The following is a 17,872-nucleotide window of genomic DNA, read 5'->3' as shown; positions in this document are numbered from 1 at the left end:
CTTTGATAAAGCTTATAGTTAGGGCTATCGGGGGGATTTCCCATGGTGCACTGAGCTCTTTTCTCTCTTCCTCTCTCTTTCTGCACTCATTCATGTCCCATTAATGCATGTTACTAACTTCACTTCTTCTGGCTTTTTTCCGTCTCGCAGGTTCTCAGATGAAGTCCCGTGGTGGAGGGCCTCGCGGTGCATGGTGGCGACGCTGGCGGTTGGTTGACTGCCCGATGTGCTAATAGGTTACTGGCGGCTAGTTATTGTGGTTTATGGTTGTTCAGTATTATTATTGCGCACAGTTGCTGTTGGCTTGCCCTGTTGTCGGGTGCCTGTTGTCCACCGTTGCTGTTGTCGTCGTCATCATCTTCTCGATGTGGCATCATCATTTCAGCATTCGACTACTATTAGTGTAGTTGGTTGGTACTGTTGGTTGCCTGGCTGCACCTCTTCTCTCTCTCTCTCACCCCAACTGGTCGGAAGGCAGACGACATCCCACCTAGAGCCAAAGGGTCTGTCCGGAGGTTTCCGCCTCCTAAAAGGCAGTTTTTTCCTTGCCCCCGTGCACCAAGGCTGCTTGGCTCGATGGTGAAACTGTTGGTCTCTTGTAATGTTATAAGGAGTCCGGGTCTAGACCTGGTTCTATTTTGAAAAGTGCTCCTGAGCATTAACTTCTGTTAGTGAATTTGGCGCGTATACAAATAAGCATTGAACTTGAATGTGCCATTGATGGCCGCAGGTGGTGCAATGAGAGGCAGGCATCTGGGAGGTCAGAGTGAGGAAGACAAGACAACGCCCAGTCCACACAACAGTACACACGACCACCAGCACACAGCAACACAGACACCAGAGCACAGGCATACACACACACATACACACAGACAGGAGCACCGGGAGACATGGGAAACAAAGGAGACAGAAGGGAAAATAGTGAGGCATAGCCATGGCTGTGACAAAAACCACAAAGATTATATTTTGCCTTTGTTCAATCTGAAAATTGACCAACGCTGTGTCTTGTAGCTTCTGTGAAGGGCTCCTTTGAACCGTGACAAACTGTGTTAACTCTGTGTCTGATACTCTCCTCTTCTTCACCTCTCCAGTAGCACTTTTGGTGTTTCATCCATGTACTGCACTACTCATCTCCTCTCCTCTCTCCTACTTTCTGCTGTCTTTGTCATAAAAACTTCACCAGCTTGTAGATGGGACTCACATCCTGACTCATCTGCTGCTACAGCAACAGTAACTTTTCCTCCACTTCCTCTAGCCTCTAGCCTCATTGCCTTCATCTTTTTTCTTTTTTAAAAAGGTTCTTCTGTCCGTAGCCTTCAAGTCTTGGCTTAGGGTTAGGGGAGCTAGGTAGTTACCACCTGATGCCAACAATGACAAACAAGCCCTATAACTGGTGCCAGAGCATGTGAGCACAGCGGTGCAGAGTGTGAGTGAGCAAGCAAGCAGGAGGATTGTGGATCCAGTTTTGCTCTGGTATGCCTCTGGCATTACCACTGAATGTGTCCCCAGGATCATTTCCATGCTTCCCATTCATAATTCATTGGTCGATACAGTAGTGCATTTCTCCGTTCTGGTCAGCAACCTATTTTGTTCCTCTGCTCACAGCTGATCTTTATCATACATCTTAAACAGGGTTAAGTCAAAATTAAAATGCAATGCAGCTTTTTTTGGAGCGATTTATAATGGAGGAGAAATCTTTGTTAAATGGTGGAGCGATATTGAGCGGAGTGGGCCCTGATGGTGGAGAGTGGAAGGAACAACCACGTGCGTGACCAAGAAACTGAATATTCTCATGCGCAAGTACCAAGTACTGTGAAGTAGATCTGCTGTTTTAATGACACACAGAGGATCCAAAAAAAACCCTTACATTTCAAGTACATTTTCGATCAATGACATTGTATTATTTTCAAGGGATTCGATGCATGATTGGACAGATGGATAGATCTGGGGATGTTTTGATTTTAATTATGATGATTCAGCGATTGGTTCAGGGCACTGGAGCAACTTCTCAGAATCAACTACAAGTTTTGCAAAAGAATACATTCAGTATTGGACGGGTAATGTAATAGATTACTTTAGAAAAATGAAGTGGGTTGTTCTCATATTCACAGTGCTGATCAGATATGCACAAAGATAATTTCCCTTGACTGCATCTCGTCTTTGATGTTGTGCGTAGTTGCAGTCACAGTCTAGACTTTTCATCTGGCTTATATAATCCACTGCAGGTCTGCATTATGACATTTGCATTTTAAAGTGATGATAGCACCCTGTGGGTGAAGCATAAGAAATATATACACTTTCATCTGACAGTAGTCAATCAACACCAGTGAATCTGCAGAGCACTGAACACACACCAGATTAAAAAGGACAAAAAGGAGTTTAAGTACCTTGTTCGCCACTGGTTCATCGACACAGGTGTTTTCGCTCATGTTGCCTGATAAGATTTCTTCTCAAGTCTTGTGTGGGCGTGTACAGACTGCTTTTGATTGACATGTTGCACCCTCTTTTGTTCCAATTGTTGAGGCAATCAAACTTTCATCATTCTCATTGGTTTGTGGTATTTGGTGACCTAATAAAAAAAAAAAAGGTGCAATCAGACCAGATTTTGCTCCACATTCATTTCAATGTGAAATAGAACCAGATACATTTTTTCTTCATACAGGCCGCTTGACCCAGACTGAAAAGCTTCGCCTTATTGAAAAATATTCTATTTTGAGGCTTTCTTAATGCATTGGCAACTAAAACAATCGATATAAATTCAAAATAATATACATATATAAACAAATACAAACATTGAATAAAGTTATAGTGAAAGGCTACCAAGTCTATAATGCTTGAGAGTGCTATACAGCAGATCTCAAATAAAGACCATGACAAATTAACTTGGTGAGTAACCCCTGGTCTTGTACATGTAAGAAAAACATTGGTCCTAGACAGCACATCCAGGAAGTTGTGATGTTGTGATTGCAACAATTTGAACCAACTGAACCAATCTCCATAAATTATGCGCAACCTTGCAATTTTGTCCAATCATCTCAACTTTGCAAATTTGAACAATCAATGTAGTTGAGCCATACATCACCAAACTCACCTCCTTGTTTCTAGTTGTGAAGATGCAGACGTGCGATGCAACCGTCCAAACAGTGTAATTGAAATGTGATTTCCATTCACTCAAAATGAGTCTTTTGGCAATAATTTTCTTCAGCATCAAGGACTGCTGCATGGCTGTAGGAAGGACAAAGTGGATTGTGAGCACCCGAAGAGGGCGAGTCCAGCTTTCAATTGGATGGTTCTTTCACAGACCTTTGAGTACTAATCAAAGATTTTTTACCACAATCCAGTAAGTGAAGTGCCGTACAACAAATCTGTACAATGTCTCAGAAGTGTAAGACAATGTGCTTTCTGTCATTTGACATCTGTCACACAGTGATAGAATTGTAAACCTGGACGTAAATCTGGATTTGGAATAGTGAAGACAGCGGTCAACTTTGACCTGGATCAGCTCATGTCTACTGTTAACAGAGCAGGATTGTATTATGGACAGACTCTCCTCCCATGAAACTTTAGATAATTAAATGCCCAGTTCCCCTTTCAAGAGTCTCTGATTTTCACAGTAGATGCTGTAGTACAACCATCAAACAAACAAACTTAGAAACAAGATGCACTCGTGGCTGCAGTGAGTGCAAAGCTACTTACTATAATGTGTTTATTAAATTAAAATGTCTTGAAAGCAGTTGTTAGCCTACTAGACATGCTAGCTCCTGCAGTGTATTCTTACAACTCATTCTGACGGCATTATAATTCTCACATGACACCACCCAACTTCATCATCAGGTCCAAAACCCAACTGGCACGGTGTGAGTTTAAGCTGGGTGGCCCTAGTTTCCACTTGATTTCAATATGGCAATACGTGCTGACTTAAATAGATGGCTTGCGCGGCAAGTACACAAAATGACACAGCATAGTTAACGACTAATAAACAGATTTTACATACTACATCACAGTTGGGGTCTCAAGCACAACATAGCTCATCTGACCGGACCCAACATCACAGCTGGGTTCAGAAGACTTATACCTTTCAACCCATGGAGACCAGAGCAGCATGTTTTTCCCCCTTCCAAACTTTAGTGCGAAGCTGTGAGCAGATGAAATTGAAGTTTACTACAGGATCTCCAGTGTGAGCTGCTGTTTATAGCTGCTGCCTCATATGTTGCCTGTACTCTATAGGAATGGGTTTCCCTGCCTTGTTATTATGTAAAAGGCCACATATCGGTGAGCACAGCCCCCGTATTCAGCTGTATAGGACCTTTAAAATGCTATCTGGGGGAGTGTGGGATATTATCTGAAGCATACAGGCACAGGAGTGGTTGAGAGATACTTAACTCAAGTAAGGATAGAAAGCTTTCTTCAGGGTGCCCTAATAGCTCACCTGGTAGAAGTGGCGCCCAGCTGAGTGCTTGCTGCATTGGACATGGGGCCCTTTTGCTGCATGTCATCCCCTGTCTCTCCCCCTTTTCTCAATCCTGCAGCCACCTCAGCTACAGCTGTGCCCTCTCAGAAGCTATTCCCTCAGTGAAAAATGTTCTATTATAAAACCATCACAAATAACTTTTAAAAACAACATTTCTTTTTCTTCAGCTGCAGTAGAAAACGTATTGGCTTGGGTTGTAAGTTGAAGCAATTAACAGCAGTTGAAAGCGAATGTATACAGTACTTAATCCTCCCTGATTCAAACATTTACTTTCCACAGTGATGTCGGGCATACTACCTGCTTGTATTGCCTCCTGCAAATACATCTTTCATGATGGAAAAAGCCTTTCTGACACTTTTCAGAAGCATGAATATTTTTCAGTGTGGGCATTCTTCTTACACCCACCTCCCAAATTGTCCCTGTCAATTTGGACATTCACATTGCAGCATAGGTTTCGTCATGTGAGAGTATGAATAACTCAAGACTTTCAGGTCCCCATTGCAGCTGTGTCCCTGATGCACACAAGATTTCCTAATTCCCACAGTATTGTTGTTGCGCTTATGACACAAGTGTAAAATGGACAAAGAGATGGCAAAATGCCTTTACAAACATTTCTTTGCATTTCCTTTTTCTACCCTTTAAGACCAATTAGTTTTTAAGGATAATACCAGTTTATTACAACTTAGATGTTATTGTACTCACCAAATCTTAACTTAGACACAGTTACTTATCGTCGTTGTTTTACTGCGATTATTACAGACATTATTTATTTTCAAATGAATGAGTCATCTTACTCCTGAATGTGTCTGACTGTCTGTGTTTTTCCCACCGTCTGATTTTGTTGTAGCTTTGTTTCTGTGTTCCCAGATCTCGGCATGTTGTAATAAACAAAATTATTCTCAACTAAACAATCTAAATAAAGTGGTTTATTGGTATTGATTTATATGTATGCCATATTATACATTGTATTAAAACACAATGAATGTATTTTCGCATCCTCTATTGGCCTGATAAAATGTTTTCATAATTTCGATGCAAACCATCTGCCAATTAGACAATTAGATGTAACTGCCATAAGATTTGTGATACAGCTGCATTTTGCACACTATACAGTTTGGCTCGCTCTCCAAACACCCATGGCAATGGTTTTGCTTTTACTAAAGATTCACCATTTGCTCTATTTTTTATTTTATGTGACTATTAAATGACAAATATGGAAATAATGTCAGGTTTTAAAGGATCTGACATAAGGTCATACAACTGCTGGGTTCACTTAACTTCAGATTTGGATCTTGAGGCCTTAGAATCTCAAATTAATGCAGAGGGTGTCATGGCAGAGGATTTTGTCATTCATCAAGTAAAATTTGAATATAAGGCTAGATAAAGCAGTATGATAATCAGTGATCAGTGTGCCCATTAATTTCTAAAAGGGAATGCAAATAATCAAAAGGGCTGTTAGTGCTGTTGATAATTCACCTTTATGAATTTTACAGTGAATTTAGAATTTAACAGTGTCATCACATAATGTCCCACTAATCCATTCAAATTGAATTGTCTGTATGTTATTTCTAATTGATTAATATTTTGCCAACAGGAACAAACATGTAAACAATAAATTATGATGGTTATAATTTAATTTATAATTTTCAGGACAGTGGTGATTAACATTAAATACCCTGCACTAATCTGACAAATATCTGCCTTTATTGAGTCTATGGGTAATCTTTGATTGTGCATCATTTTCAGTTTGTTTTGCAGTGTGGAAAAACCGTCACATGCGCACCGTGACCAACTATTTCATAGTGAACCTCTCCTTTGCTGATGTGTTGGTCACCATCATCTGCCTGCCTGCGAGTCTTGTGGTAGACATCACAGAGACATGGTTCTTTGGAAAAACTCTTTGCAAAGTTGTGCCTTATTTGCAGGTAAGAGGTCACCTTTGACACCTGCTTTTCATAAAGGATATTATAAATCTTGTCTTGATCTAAACCACTTAGCACATAAAAGGTTTATGAACACAAGCCAAGTATTTCTATGATTCTCACTTTCTTCATTCTCTGTATTCATAAGGATACATTTTTTTTCATATCCTATGAGATGTGCACTGTGTGAGACCTTTGATGTTATCCCATGGTGATTTATTGCCTTGGGCAAGTTTTTGCTTTTAAAATTCTACTGCAACATGCCCACTATGCCAACACTTCTACCAAAAGAAAGTCATCCATCTGATATCACACTGTAGGCCGCATTTTACCTCCACCACAGTGGAGTACTCAGATATTTCACTTAAATAAAAGTAAAAATACTTCATCACAAGTAGAAGGTCTGCATTCAAAAGCCTAAAAGTACCACAAAATATAACTATATATATAACTATTCAATATAAAAGTATTGGTTCTGTAGTAAATTGTCCACTGTGACCAATATATGAATGTATCAGTTATTAATACTGATTAATCACTGTGTAAACAGCTTTTTACTGGTTGAAGTGGATCTACTTTTAACAACTTTATACACAGTTCAGTAGTTTAGTCGAGTGTCAGGTCCTTTTCAAAGGTTAGATCATATCCTCCCTGTCACAGACGTTTCTCTAATCTGCATGTTTGTAATAATTTTGTCTCTTTGGACAATTATTTAAAATAAATCATCTAATAAAAATAAGAGGGAAAACATCTCTCTGAAATAGGAGTATTAGTATTAGAATAGTAAGTGGCTCCAACAAGAGTGCTTTTATATAAATAGATTTTTAAAGTAACCAGTAATTATATCAATGTCAAATAAATGTAAAGGAGTAGAAAGTGTAATATTTCCCTCTGAAAAGTAGTGGAAGTATCAAGTAACATACAATGTAAATACTAAGTACAGGTAGCCCAAAATTGTCCTTAGTACTTCAGTAAATGTACCTGGTTACTTTCCACCACTGCTGCACCGTATCACATTGTGTGGTTCTGAATAACTGTGGTGTACACAATAAGTTCTGGATGGAAGCAGTTCAACCAAAGGTTTTGTGTTAGTTTGCCACTGTATTAGGGGTCTACCGAGGGCTTTCATGGTCACATTCACCCTGGTTGCTGTTCTGTATGCCTTTACTGTACTCTGCTGTATGCTGCTGCTACACTTCCTGCTGCTTTTATGAACCCAGAAGTATATTTTTCAACTAAATTAATTCCCATTTGGGAATTACTTCAGTTCACCCTGCATTTTATGTGAGATTTTCTATTGCCTCAGGAAGGATCATCCCCAAGAGTAGAAGCAAAACGGAAAGTCAAGCTGTACTGATATCTCCATCTGCAGCACAGTATGTTGTAAACCCAAAGACACAAGTGATTACTGAGAGAAATTATGAAACAGTCAAGGAAACTGTGTGATGAATGAATGATGATTTATTAAAAAATGCAGCAGCACAGCACACCTACTTCCCTGCCTTTATATTGACCATGTGCAACAAGGAAGTTTTGTCTTGCCTACACCATCTGCTGCTTGTGGTCACCTTGTGCCAACATTTTAGCAAATATCCGGTCAGTTTTGTATTATCTACAGCTCTCCGACAAAGATCTAATGCTGAATAGATAGTCCTCTGCATAACTCAGCAGCAGGATCAGTTGTTCATCTTACTATTATGACAGTCAGGATGACTGATCAGAATGTGTTGGTATTTTTCTTTTATTATGTGTTTATAACAATATATATTATAACAGAAAAAGTGGTTGTTGTGTTTTGGATGAAGGAATATTGAGTCACACAGTCCAGTTTTCCATCACATGGGATTATTATTGTTTAAGAAACTCATTATTACATCTCATATTATCAATACAATATATATTATATTACATAGTAGGGTGAAATGATGTGTTTTAATTAATGATGATGAATCAGACTGCAGACCATTCTAAACAGATAACAAAACAATCTACATTTAGTGGCTGTGAAATGATTGAAGGCTCCTCAAGAGCTACTGAACAGGCTTTGTTACTGTTTCCAAAGGAAAGGAAATTGGAATCTGACAGCTTTATCTTATAATCAACACTTTCACATTCACATGCAGCGGTCCCTTCTGTCTTTCAGCATACTTCCTTACATAGTTACATACATACTTCCATATATTTAAAAAAAAAAAAAGGCTCTGCAAACATTACTAGAGAATAGGGAAACTGGACTATTTTCAGGGGCAGGAATATATATTTAATGCAATATTTACACACTGAATGATGTTGTGGGACTGACTAAAAATAAACTACAGTGTCCATGTTCATACCGTAGTAAGGGTGTGTGGCTCAAAAAAAAAAAATCTTTTGCACAGCAGTGGCATGGATGAATCAGCTATATTTATCGTTTTGTTTACATGGACCATACTTAAGTAAGTAGGATCAGTTCATTGGTGGTCTTTTCATAGGATCTGTTCATTATATGAAAAGTATATAATATCACCAGACTCATCCTTTAATTCCTCCTCCCGGCCCACTCTGTACACACTACAGGCTTCCCTGCGGTCTCTATGTTTGCATCACATTGAGCGTGACTAACCCTGATCTGTTTTCAGGCTATATTACAGAGCTCACCGCGCCTGTCAATTAACTATTTATTTCCTGCAGACAGTGGATAGTTATATGAGGATGTTTCCCTTTCTGCCTATAGGCCAATGTTCTCTGCCCTCTTTTTAGACTTTTTAAATGAAGGAAATTGGTCAGTGGGTGATTAGGTTTACCTCTAGCACCCTTAAGCTGTGATGGAGCTTAGTGTTTATTTCCCACAGGAAATGAACCCACCAGAACCCACAGGTTTATCTCCCACATGAAATTGGTGGTGCTGCTGTGGATTGAAATTCAATGAAATACCTCAAGACGGACAATGTGCAGCAGGGAGGAGACACATAGGAACATAAGAAGTTTCTCATACACAACATGCCACATATAATGTTGGTCCAATTTCACAGATCCGTAATTGAAATCTTGCTTCATCTGCTACAGCTCTGCCTTTTCCAATAGCTTCTTGAGAGCATGTTAGGAGTGTAATTCAGATAGTGGTGAGAGTAGACTGTCCTCCATCAAGCAGACAAGGAAGAAGGCGAAGAAGATTGTGTTTGACTCCCACTGCCCTGTCTGACTAACTAAACCCTAAAAATCCGCACTCAGACTCACTCTGATGTGTGACTTTAGTGCTGGTGGATCATGGTTTGATTACCATTAGGCCATTATCGTTGTCTGGACTAACTGAGTATGTGCTTGACCTTTACACAGGTTCAGTCTATCAGGTTTCAGCCTATATTGTAAAAGCTGGTAGCAGCCACTGTATTTTGTTGAAAACAAGTGATTGCTATTCCAATACCCTTGATAACATCAATTGTTGTGGTGCTATGTTCCTCATCACAATGTCTACCCTGATGCCAACAGTCAGGGCCAGATTCAACATACTACAGTGCAAAAAATATCTTTTGTTCGCTGGAACTTGTTCTTAGATAAAATCTGTTCAGCAAATTAATTTAGTCTACTTAGAATATATTTGTCTGTTTATCTCTAAGAAGCTCTGGTTTAAGTAGCAAAAGGACTGTGCTCTGCTGCAGCTGCCTTACAAAAGGAACTGACAGTTAAATAGGACGGCTGTTAGCTGAAGACATGAGATTCAAGGGAAATCCCCAGCAACTACTCATTTTGAAATAATGATCCTCTTTAATGTTTACTGCTGCCCACCATCTCCCCAAAATATGTCAGTATTAAATTCATGGTGAATGTGTCACAATTGCAAACAATAAATGCAGTAAGAAGCTATGGGATCTATGTTCTGTTTTCAGATCAAAAAGTATAGTAAAAATATCATTAGAATACCTTTGTCTTCATCTAACTGGTGTTTTTGTTCTTTTTCTTCCAGACCATTTCCGTTTCTGTATCAGTGCTAACACTGAGTTGCATTGCCCAAGACCGCTGGTATGCTATCTGCCACCCACTGATGTTCAAGAGCACAGCCAGGAGGGCTCGCAAAAGTATTGTTGTCATATGGGTTGTGTCGTGCATCATCATGATCCCTCAGGCTATTGTGATGGAGTGCAGCAGCCTGCTGCCTGAACTAACAAACAAGACCAGCCTGTTCACAGTGTGCGATGAACACTGGGGAGGTTAGTTTACTCAAATCCCCCTCAAACACATGAAAAAATTGTGCCAATATCTCACTTGCTGCTAGATGCACAGGTTAAACTGACACCAAATGACTAACTGAAGGACTAAAGGGACTATAGTATTTGCTGTTTCAAATGGATACAGGCCTTATGAGAACATTAGTCATTCCGTGTGCTGAAAGCAGTGTATACGTGTGTCCGATGCCATTGAGCTGTCGTTCAATAGTAAAAATTATGAGACCAGAGGACCGTTCACAGGGTTGATAAGGAATAATAAAGAGGGATGAATTACTTTTGCTGGAGTTCAGATAAGACAGTGAGGGGGGGGGCTCCCTAATTAAAGTCCTCAAAGGAGAACCTTGCAACAAGAAAAAGCTTTTCAATCCACTTACCTACATTAGGTTACAGTAATTGAGGCAGGCTATCGATTCGATACCTTTGAAACACTGATTACTTACTTACTATTGACACAGGAAGGTGAAAGTTAATGAAACGAATACTTACCCTACAAGGAACTTTAATTTTGATTTAATTCCGGGACCCCTGTGGATTAAAGTGGTAGTGTTTGTACCGCCTTGTTTAATTGATTTCAAGGGGAATCCGACCAAATTCGACCCGGTGGCAGGCATTAAGAAATAACTAACCAGCCAATCTTCTAGCAGACAATCATAGCTTAACAATGGAAACTAAACACAGCAGGTCGGTCAAGCTTTGGTTTTCTCCACATGCGCAAATGGTGTGCATTGGGCTTTAATAAAAGCAATATATGGTATCTAAAGAGTGTGAATGGTGGTATTTTGATCACCTCTTAAAAGTGGAATGGATTAAACTGATTAAAAAGCTTTTATCTGCTCAAATGTAAACTGAGAACATTAGAATACCCAGCTAGCTAAAGGCATGCGCCTGTTATTAGCTTTCCTGGTTTATCAGTGTTATGCCAAGTTCTACCTACCTGCTGAGAACTGAATGGCCACTCACAGGAGCCCACACAGCACAAGCAAAAATTATCAGATATAATGATTTTCAGCGAAAATAACTTTTTATAAATGATATCATCTTCTTGGTCGGACTCATCAGTGATGATAAATGATCTGCGGTCTATTGTTTATTAACATTTAGAGTCATCAGGGTTTCATTAGACTCAGTAACATTTCTTTGATAGGATTGGTTTGAAAATTGCAAGGTTACCTTGAGTAATCTCTCAATGAAGGTGAACTCTTCGGCTTCATTTATCAAGGTATGTGCTGATAAAACTATTGGACTCCTATCACAGTTTCATTTCAAGAGTTCTCACTGACTGTTAAGGGGTGGATGCATCATTCAGCAGAACTTTTTGTAGCTGCAGAGTAATGTATCCCTTATCATTTCAGCATAGGTCATTTTTAAAAATTATGAATTTCACAGTATCGAGCCAAACTGGCCCAAAATATGAAATGATAAAATTGTAATTTTATTCATAGATCTCCAGAAATAAAGTTACTTTGTGGATGCATTATTCGGCAATGGTGTTTCTATTACCTGCTGAGAATTGCGTCCCATTCTTTCTCAGTTCAGGTGACTGTTACGTGTATGAAATTCACACCGTAAAGCTGAACTGATAACTGTATTTAAAGCGTCAGAAGAGAAACTTAAGAGGTGGATGCATTATTCAGCAGAATTGATTTTAGAGCTGTTGAGAAATGCATCCCCTATTATGTTAGCCAGGAGGAAATTGTCACTGTCAATCTAAAACAGACCAATTTTTCAAAATTCAAACAGGATAAACTTGATTTTGAATGAACAAATATATAATAATTGACATATCCACAATAAAGATAAGAAATAAGACCCCCATGGTGAAACCAGGATTAGTACAGAAAACCCACGCCTAGTTACTTGTGGTGGAGAAGAATGGATGAAGAGAATGCTGAAGATCTGGCATGTGATGAGGAGTGGACCTCTGTTGTGCTCTACCTGAGCACTCGATATGATGAGCTGGAAGTGAATGGGGTGAATGGGGATTGTTGCGACGATTTCACACCGAAATGACAACTGACAACAGCAGAGAACAGAGCAGATTTAAAGTGTGGCAGCAACATGATTGGCTGGAGGAGATTGTGGTTAAGTCTGATTTGTTTAACAGAAAGAATAAATGCCTATAGTCAGCTGATTAGGAAGAAGAATGAGAGTAAGAGAGAGCATTGTGAATGAATGAGGCACAAAGCTTTATTTCACTCCTAGGTCTCGAGAGATAAAGTGTGTGGTTGCCTTTCAACATGAATCCTGCATCCTCTTCCTCCTGTTTCGTTCACTCACCTGTCCACCAATTGAATCCAATATATCAGCCTTCTCCTGACTTGGATCACCTGCCTTACTAATTGCTTCTCATCAGCTATTAGTTCCAGTAGCTCACAACTAATCTTATCTTTGTGACTTAATGGTCCAGCCATTTCTACTCTTACTTGTTTGTTTGTTGCCTGAAATCTGTCTTTCTTTCTTAATTATGTACTACCTGTTTCCAACATCCTGCTGTCTATCTGATTAACATGCCTTCCTGCCTTGGATCCTCAAAGGGCACTAACTTGATTGCCTGACGGTTGCCATACTCCTGTTTATTGACTTTTGTATTAAGCAAGTGCCTTTAACTCAACCAACCATGCCACAGTTTCTTCCGGTGGGTCATGTTGCCTGCTACCAGACTTGTAACAGCAGTCCCCAGTCCACTGCTACATTTCCAACATCTACTACCCTCCATCTAGGACTTTCAATTTAATGATGATCTCTGTTACTGAACTCACTCCAAATCAATTCCACTTGCTGCCAAAAAACTCGGAATGTCACTACAATAAACCGGGTCTAACGGAGCTAAACTCAACCCACCCAAACCTCAGCTCATTGCATTCAACAGAAACTCCGTACTGAAACCAGTTATCCACTTTATCCTCCACTTCACCCCCTCTCACTCTGGCTAAAGAGGCAAAGTTCTTAAACATCACATTTCAAAGAAATATGGCATAGACCACCAACATCAATAACATGGAAAAAAGAAGGCATTCAAAGATTTAACCACCTCAAAGCACTCACCTGAAATCATCCTCAAGATTTACCGGACGTATACTAGATCAATCTTTTAATGCAGCACTAGTGTGTCCCACAGCCTCACAGCACCAACAACAGACTACAAATCATTCAAAATGAGGCGATAAGAATGGCACACAGGCTTCCACAGTAAATCAGCACACATTACAACCGCTGTATGTTCAGACTCAAAACCATTCAAGCAAGAAACATCATCCTCACAGAGAAACACACACACAGAGAGCAATGCACAACTCAGCAAAGATGCAGCTCATTCATGACACAAAATGGGATGCATGGTTCAGCAGAGCTGAATTTCTTTATCTCCTGACAAGTACATCCTCCTTGTCACACACACACAGGGCCAACTCTAACAAGCAATTTAAACACTTTTAAGTGTAATCACCCAAAACATTCTATCTTCTAAGTCATAGAAGACCCCAGAAGATTTAGTAAAAAACGTTGAGACCTTAATACCATGCTGTTTGAAATGTCACTACACCGACATCTTAACATTTCTTAGTCTAAACCATGATTAACTTACTCTGTTCTCCCATTTTTAATTATTTTATTATAAGTAACAACCTTTTGAGCTCATAGGTAGAGGCCTGATTAATAAATTGGCCTTTTCTGTGTACCAGAAAAGTCTGAAGAATTTCAACTTGTTTTTTGATATGGTCTCTGAATGAGATAATGAACGGTCTTTAAGGTCCAGGATAAAACTTCTGAATGTACATAACCAACTTTGTGGTTTGAGACGAAGTGTGGTGCCAAGATATACACATAGCCAATATTCTTGGCTTATTTACAGTAATCAGTTCTGATCTCTGCTTGGGGAAAACAGGGCTGTGAACATTGACCACCTCAAACATTTTATTTTAAAGAGTTGGATGAGATTATTTATATTTCTGACATGAACTTGTTATTACAAATGTAATTTATTCAAACTAAAGTTACCACAAATTAACACTGTCATACTAAACTGTCACTCTCCAAGTCTGTACACTGTACAGAAGACTGTATGGTCTTTCCCTTAGAAAAATGTTATATCCTGTTAATTGTTAAATTAATGAGCGATGCATTCACCTCACATATAGGGGAACACTGCCGGATAAAGCATCCATGCCCTAACTTAATCTCTAGAGACCTAGGAGTCAAATGGTTTTAACAGGACGTATTTTGGGTTTCTTTCGATTGACAGTGTGAATGTAATGCATTTAACACTAATCTTGGCTGAAACAACAAGGGGATGCAAATCCTGGCAGTTACAAAATCAGCTCTGCTGAAATAATTCCCTCTCCCCCTTATATTTCTCTCGAGACACTAGTACATACTTTAGGCCGTTTTGGTTTGACAGTGTGCATTTCATACATTGATACACTCGCCTGATATGAAAAAAGGAGGTTGATGCAATTCTCAGCAGGTAATAAAAAACTGCACTGCCGAATATTTCTAGAGAGCTATGAATTAAATCATGGTTTTGTTTGCTCATTTTGGCTGAATTTCAAATATTTAAAAATGACCTAAGCTTATATAATAGGGGATGCAATACTTTGAACAGTCAGTCAGACAACTGAAAACTGTGTATGTAACATTTCAGTCTCTATTACAGTTTGCAAGGTATGCGTTAGACTACTAGTTAGACAACTAATCCTCTTGTTGTAACAGAGGTTTCATTAACTCAGCGAGCTTCCTGGAGCTCAAACATGTGGTCATATAAATCCACACACAAACTCAAAGACAGATAAAATATGCACTTATTTTTTCGTTTCATTGACACACAGGTATTCAAAAGGCAACAAAACCACTCAATAAACTCGGTCATCTACAACGTATTACTGCTTTATCTGCCTTAATTCAGCACTAACTTGCTCACTAATTCGCTACAGCCACACAGGCGTGCATGATATAGGCAGGATATGCTGATGCACATCAGATGACCGCTCTCATCGCAGAGAGTGATACAGTAATGAAACACTGATGACTCTAAATTTTCAGATCATTTATCATCTTTCCTGAACCGAACAACAAATATTATATAGTTTTTAAACTGTCCTTTGCCTTATACATTATTATAATGTCTGGTTGTTTTTGCTTTAGCTCTGCATGCTCTACTGCAAGGGACATGCAGTTCTCAACAGGCTTACCTGTTGCCTGTAGTGTTGCTTGCCAAGTATGTTTTCCTATAATAAGATGAGCCGAGGGTTATGTTGTAACAAATAGCATTTCAATATTTATAATACTGGAACTAACTATACCTGTAATACACAAGCATTTTTCACAGCAGCCATTTTGACATAAATAAGTAACACAGGTGTTACCAATCACACTAATTAAGGCTCTGTTCTATTTAGTGTAGCAGAGAATCACCAGTGAGCCAACATGCATATTAGCAGGACCCTGACTCTGTTTGGCCTGAATGGATCAGAACCTTAATTAGTATAACTGGTAACACCTGTGTTTACCCTGCTATTTAATGTAAAAATAGCTGCCCCTGGAAAAACGTCTGCTCCTTCTGGATCATGAGCTAGTGAGGCCTTTTTGAGTTTTTTTTCTTACAGGATTATTGTTAAGGATTAAAAAACATGAAAACATCTGCTAGGGACAGACAAAATCCACGTTCGTCTGCTAGCAGTGAGCCTGCTTGTGTTTATTCCTGTGGGAAGTTGAAGATTCATTGTTGTGAAAAATTACCTGAATAATCTGCCATGTTATCACTGTAAATGTCCTGGTCAAGAACAGAAAGACTGACCACCAGTCACTATCTAGACAGTTTTCAGTGAAATAATGATGTTTTTTATTCTTTCAACAGCTGAGATCTATCCAAAGGTGTATCACACCTGTTTCTTCATTGTCACATATTTTGCACCACTGTGTCTCATGGTCTTGGCGTATATCCAGATATGTCACAAGCTGTGGTGTCAACAGGTGTGTATTCTGGCGTTTTATGTTTTTAAAAGTCATACATCAGCCACTGAACTGATTTTCCTTTGGCGAGTTTACAGCACCTGATGTATGCACATATTTAATCAACAGATTCCTGGAAACACATCAGTGTTGCAGAGAAAATGGAGATCCATGCAGTGCTCAGCTCCAGCTCCAGGCCTGGGAGAGGCTGTGAGGGTCCGGACCAGCACGGTTTGTGCAGAGATCAAACAGGTCCGAGCCCGGCGCAAGACAGCTCGCATGCTGATGGTGGTCCTCTTTGTTTTTGCTCTGTGCTACTTGCCGATCAGCGTGCTCAATGTCATGAAAAGGTAATCTCTCAAGCTCTGCTGCTTCAAGGATCAAAAGTCATTCAAACACAAAGAGATCACCAATAGATACTGTGATAAACCAGGGCTCACATTTTGCATCCTTTTTTCATTAATATATATATAGATCATTCCAAGTTTAATAATGACTCATCCTAGCATATTTAAAGTTCTGAATAGTTTTTTTTCTGCAATGTTGATTTAAAATATTATTATTTATAGTATAGCATTAAAAGCATTCTTTAACTAATAACATGTCATACTTTCCCTGCAGAGTCTTTGGGACTTTCAAGAACACAAATGACAGAGAGACAGTGTATGCATGGTTCACTTTCTCACATTGGCTCATATATGCCAACAGTGCAGCAAATCCTATCATCTACAATTTCCTCAGCGGTAAGTTTGTAACCTTGTGTGGGTTCCCTACTGTCCTCTAGTGGACAGTTTTGCAACAACAATACCACTCACTGCTTTAAATTCCTGATCTGATAATATGTTGTGCACATACAAAGTTGTATTTATAATAAACAATTCCTGCATGCATCTCTGCTGTTTTGGAGTCAATCAAATCTTCTTAACATTAACTACTGATATTTGAGGTTTTAATGAAACTGAAAAAAACTGAAGGGAAGGTGTATAAAAGGTTCAAATTTAATGGTTTCTGAGTGGACTTCATGCTTCTCTTTTTCTCCAGGGAAGTTCCGTGAAGAGTTCAAAGCAGCCTTTTCTTGCCACTGTTATGGCCAAGGACAAAATCAGACAAAGAGGATAAGAACCAGAACCAGCACGGACAGCCGGAAATCCCTGTCAACTCAAGTTAACAACATGGACAATGTCTCACGAATATCTGATCAGGTAGTGTAGTCTTATCCCAGTGGGGAGTTCTTCTGACCACTTCAAACTTCAAAGGACATACTCATCGTTAAGGTAGACATTCAAAATGATTGTATATTTAGTTTCACAAGGACACTTTATGGAACG

At 39.3% G+C, this 17,872-nt stretch overlaps 1 protein-coding gene across 1 annotated transcript in view; it reads left to right on the top strand.

Moving 5' to 3' along the window:
• hcrtr2 (hypocretin (orexin) receptor 2) overlaps window positions 1-17,846 on the top strand; it is a 26,984-nt gene extending 9,138 nt beyond the window's left edge. The window contains exons 2-7 of the mRNA XM_035663782.1: window positions 6,218-6,396; window positions 10,337-10,580; window positions 16,450-16,565; window positions 16,674-16,894; window positions 17,166-17,287; window positions 17,586-17,846. Coding sequence (XP_035519675.1) covers window positions 6,218-6,396; window positions 10,337-10,580; window positions 16,450-16,565; window positions 16,674-16,894; window positions 17,166-17,287; window positions 17,586-17,755 — 1,052 coding nt within the window. The 3' untranslated portion in view covers window positions 17,756-17,846. The remainder of the gene's footprint in view (window positions 1-6,217; window positions 6,397-10,336; window positions 10,581-16,449; window positions 16,566-16,673; window positions 16,895-17,165; window positions 17,288-17,585) is intronic.
• The last annotated feature ends 26 nt before the right edge of the window (window positions 17,847-17,872 follow it).

Source organism: Morone saxatilis, unplaced genomic scaffold (genome assembly GCF_004916995.1).
Source record: "Morone saxatilis isolate NCDOM2014 unplaced genomic scaffold, NCSU_SB_2.0 Contig19, whole genome shotgun sequence".
In the NCBI taxonomy this organism is placed as follows: domain Eukaryota; kingdom Metazoa; phylum Chordata; class Actinopteri; family Moronidae; genus Morone; species Morone saxatilis.
This window is presented reverse-complemented; position numbering and strand designations above follow the sequence as displayed.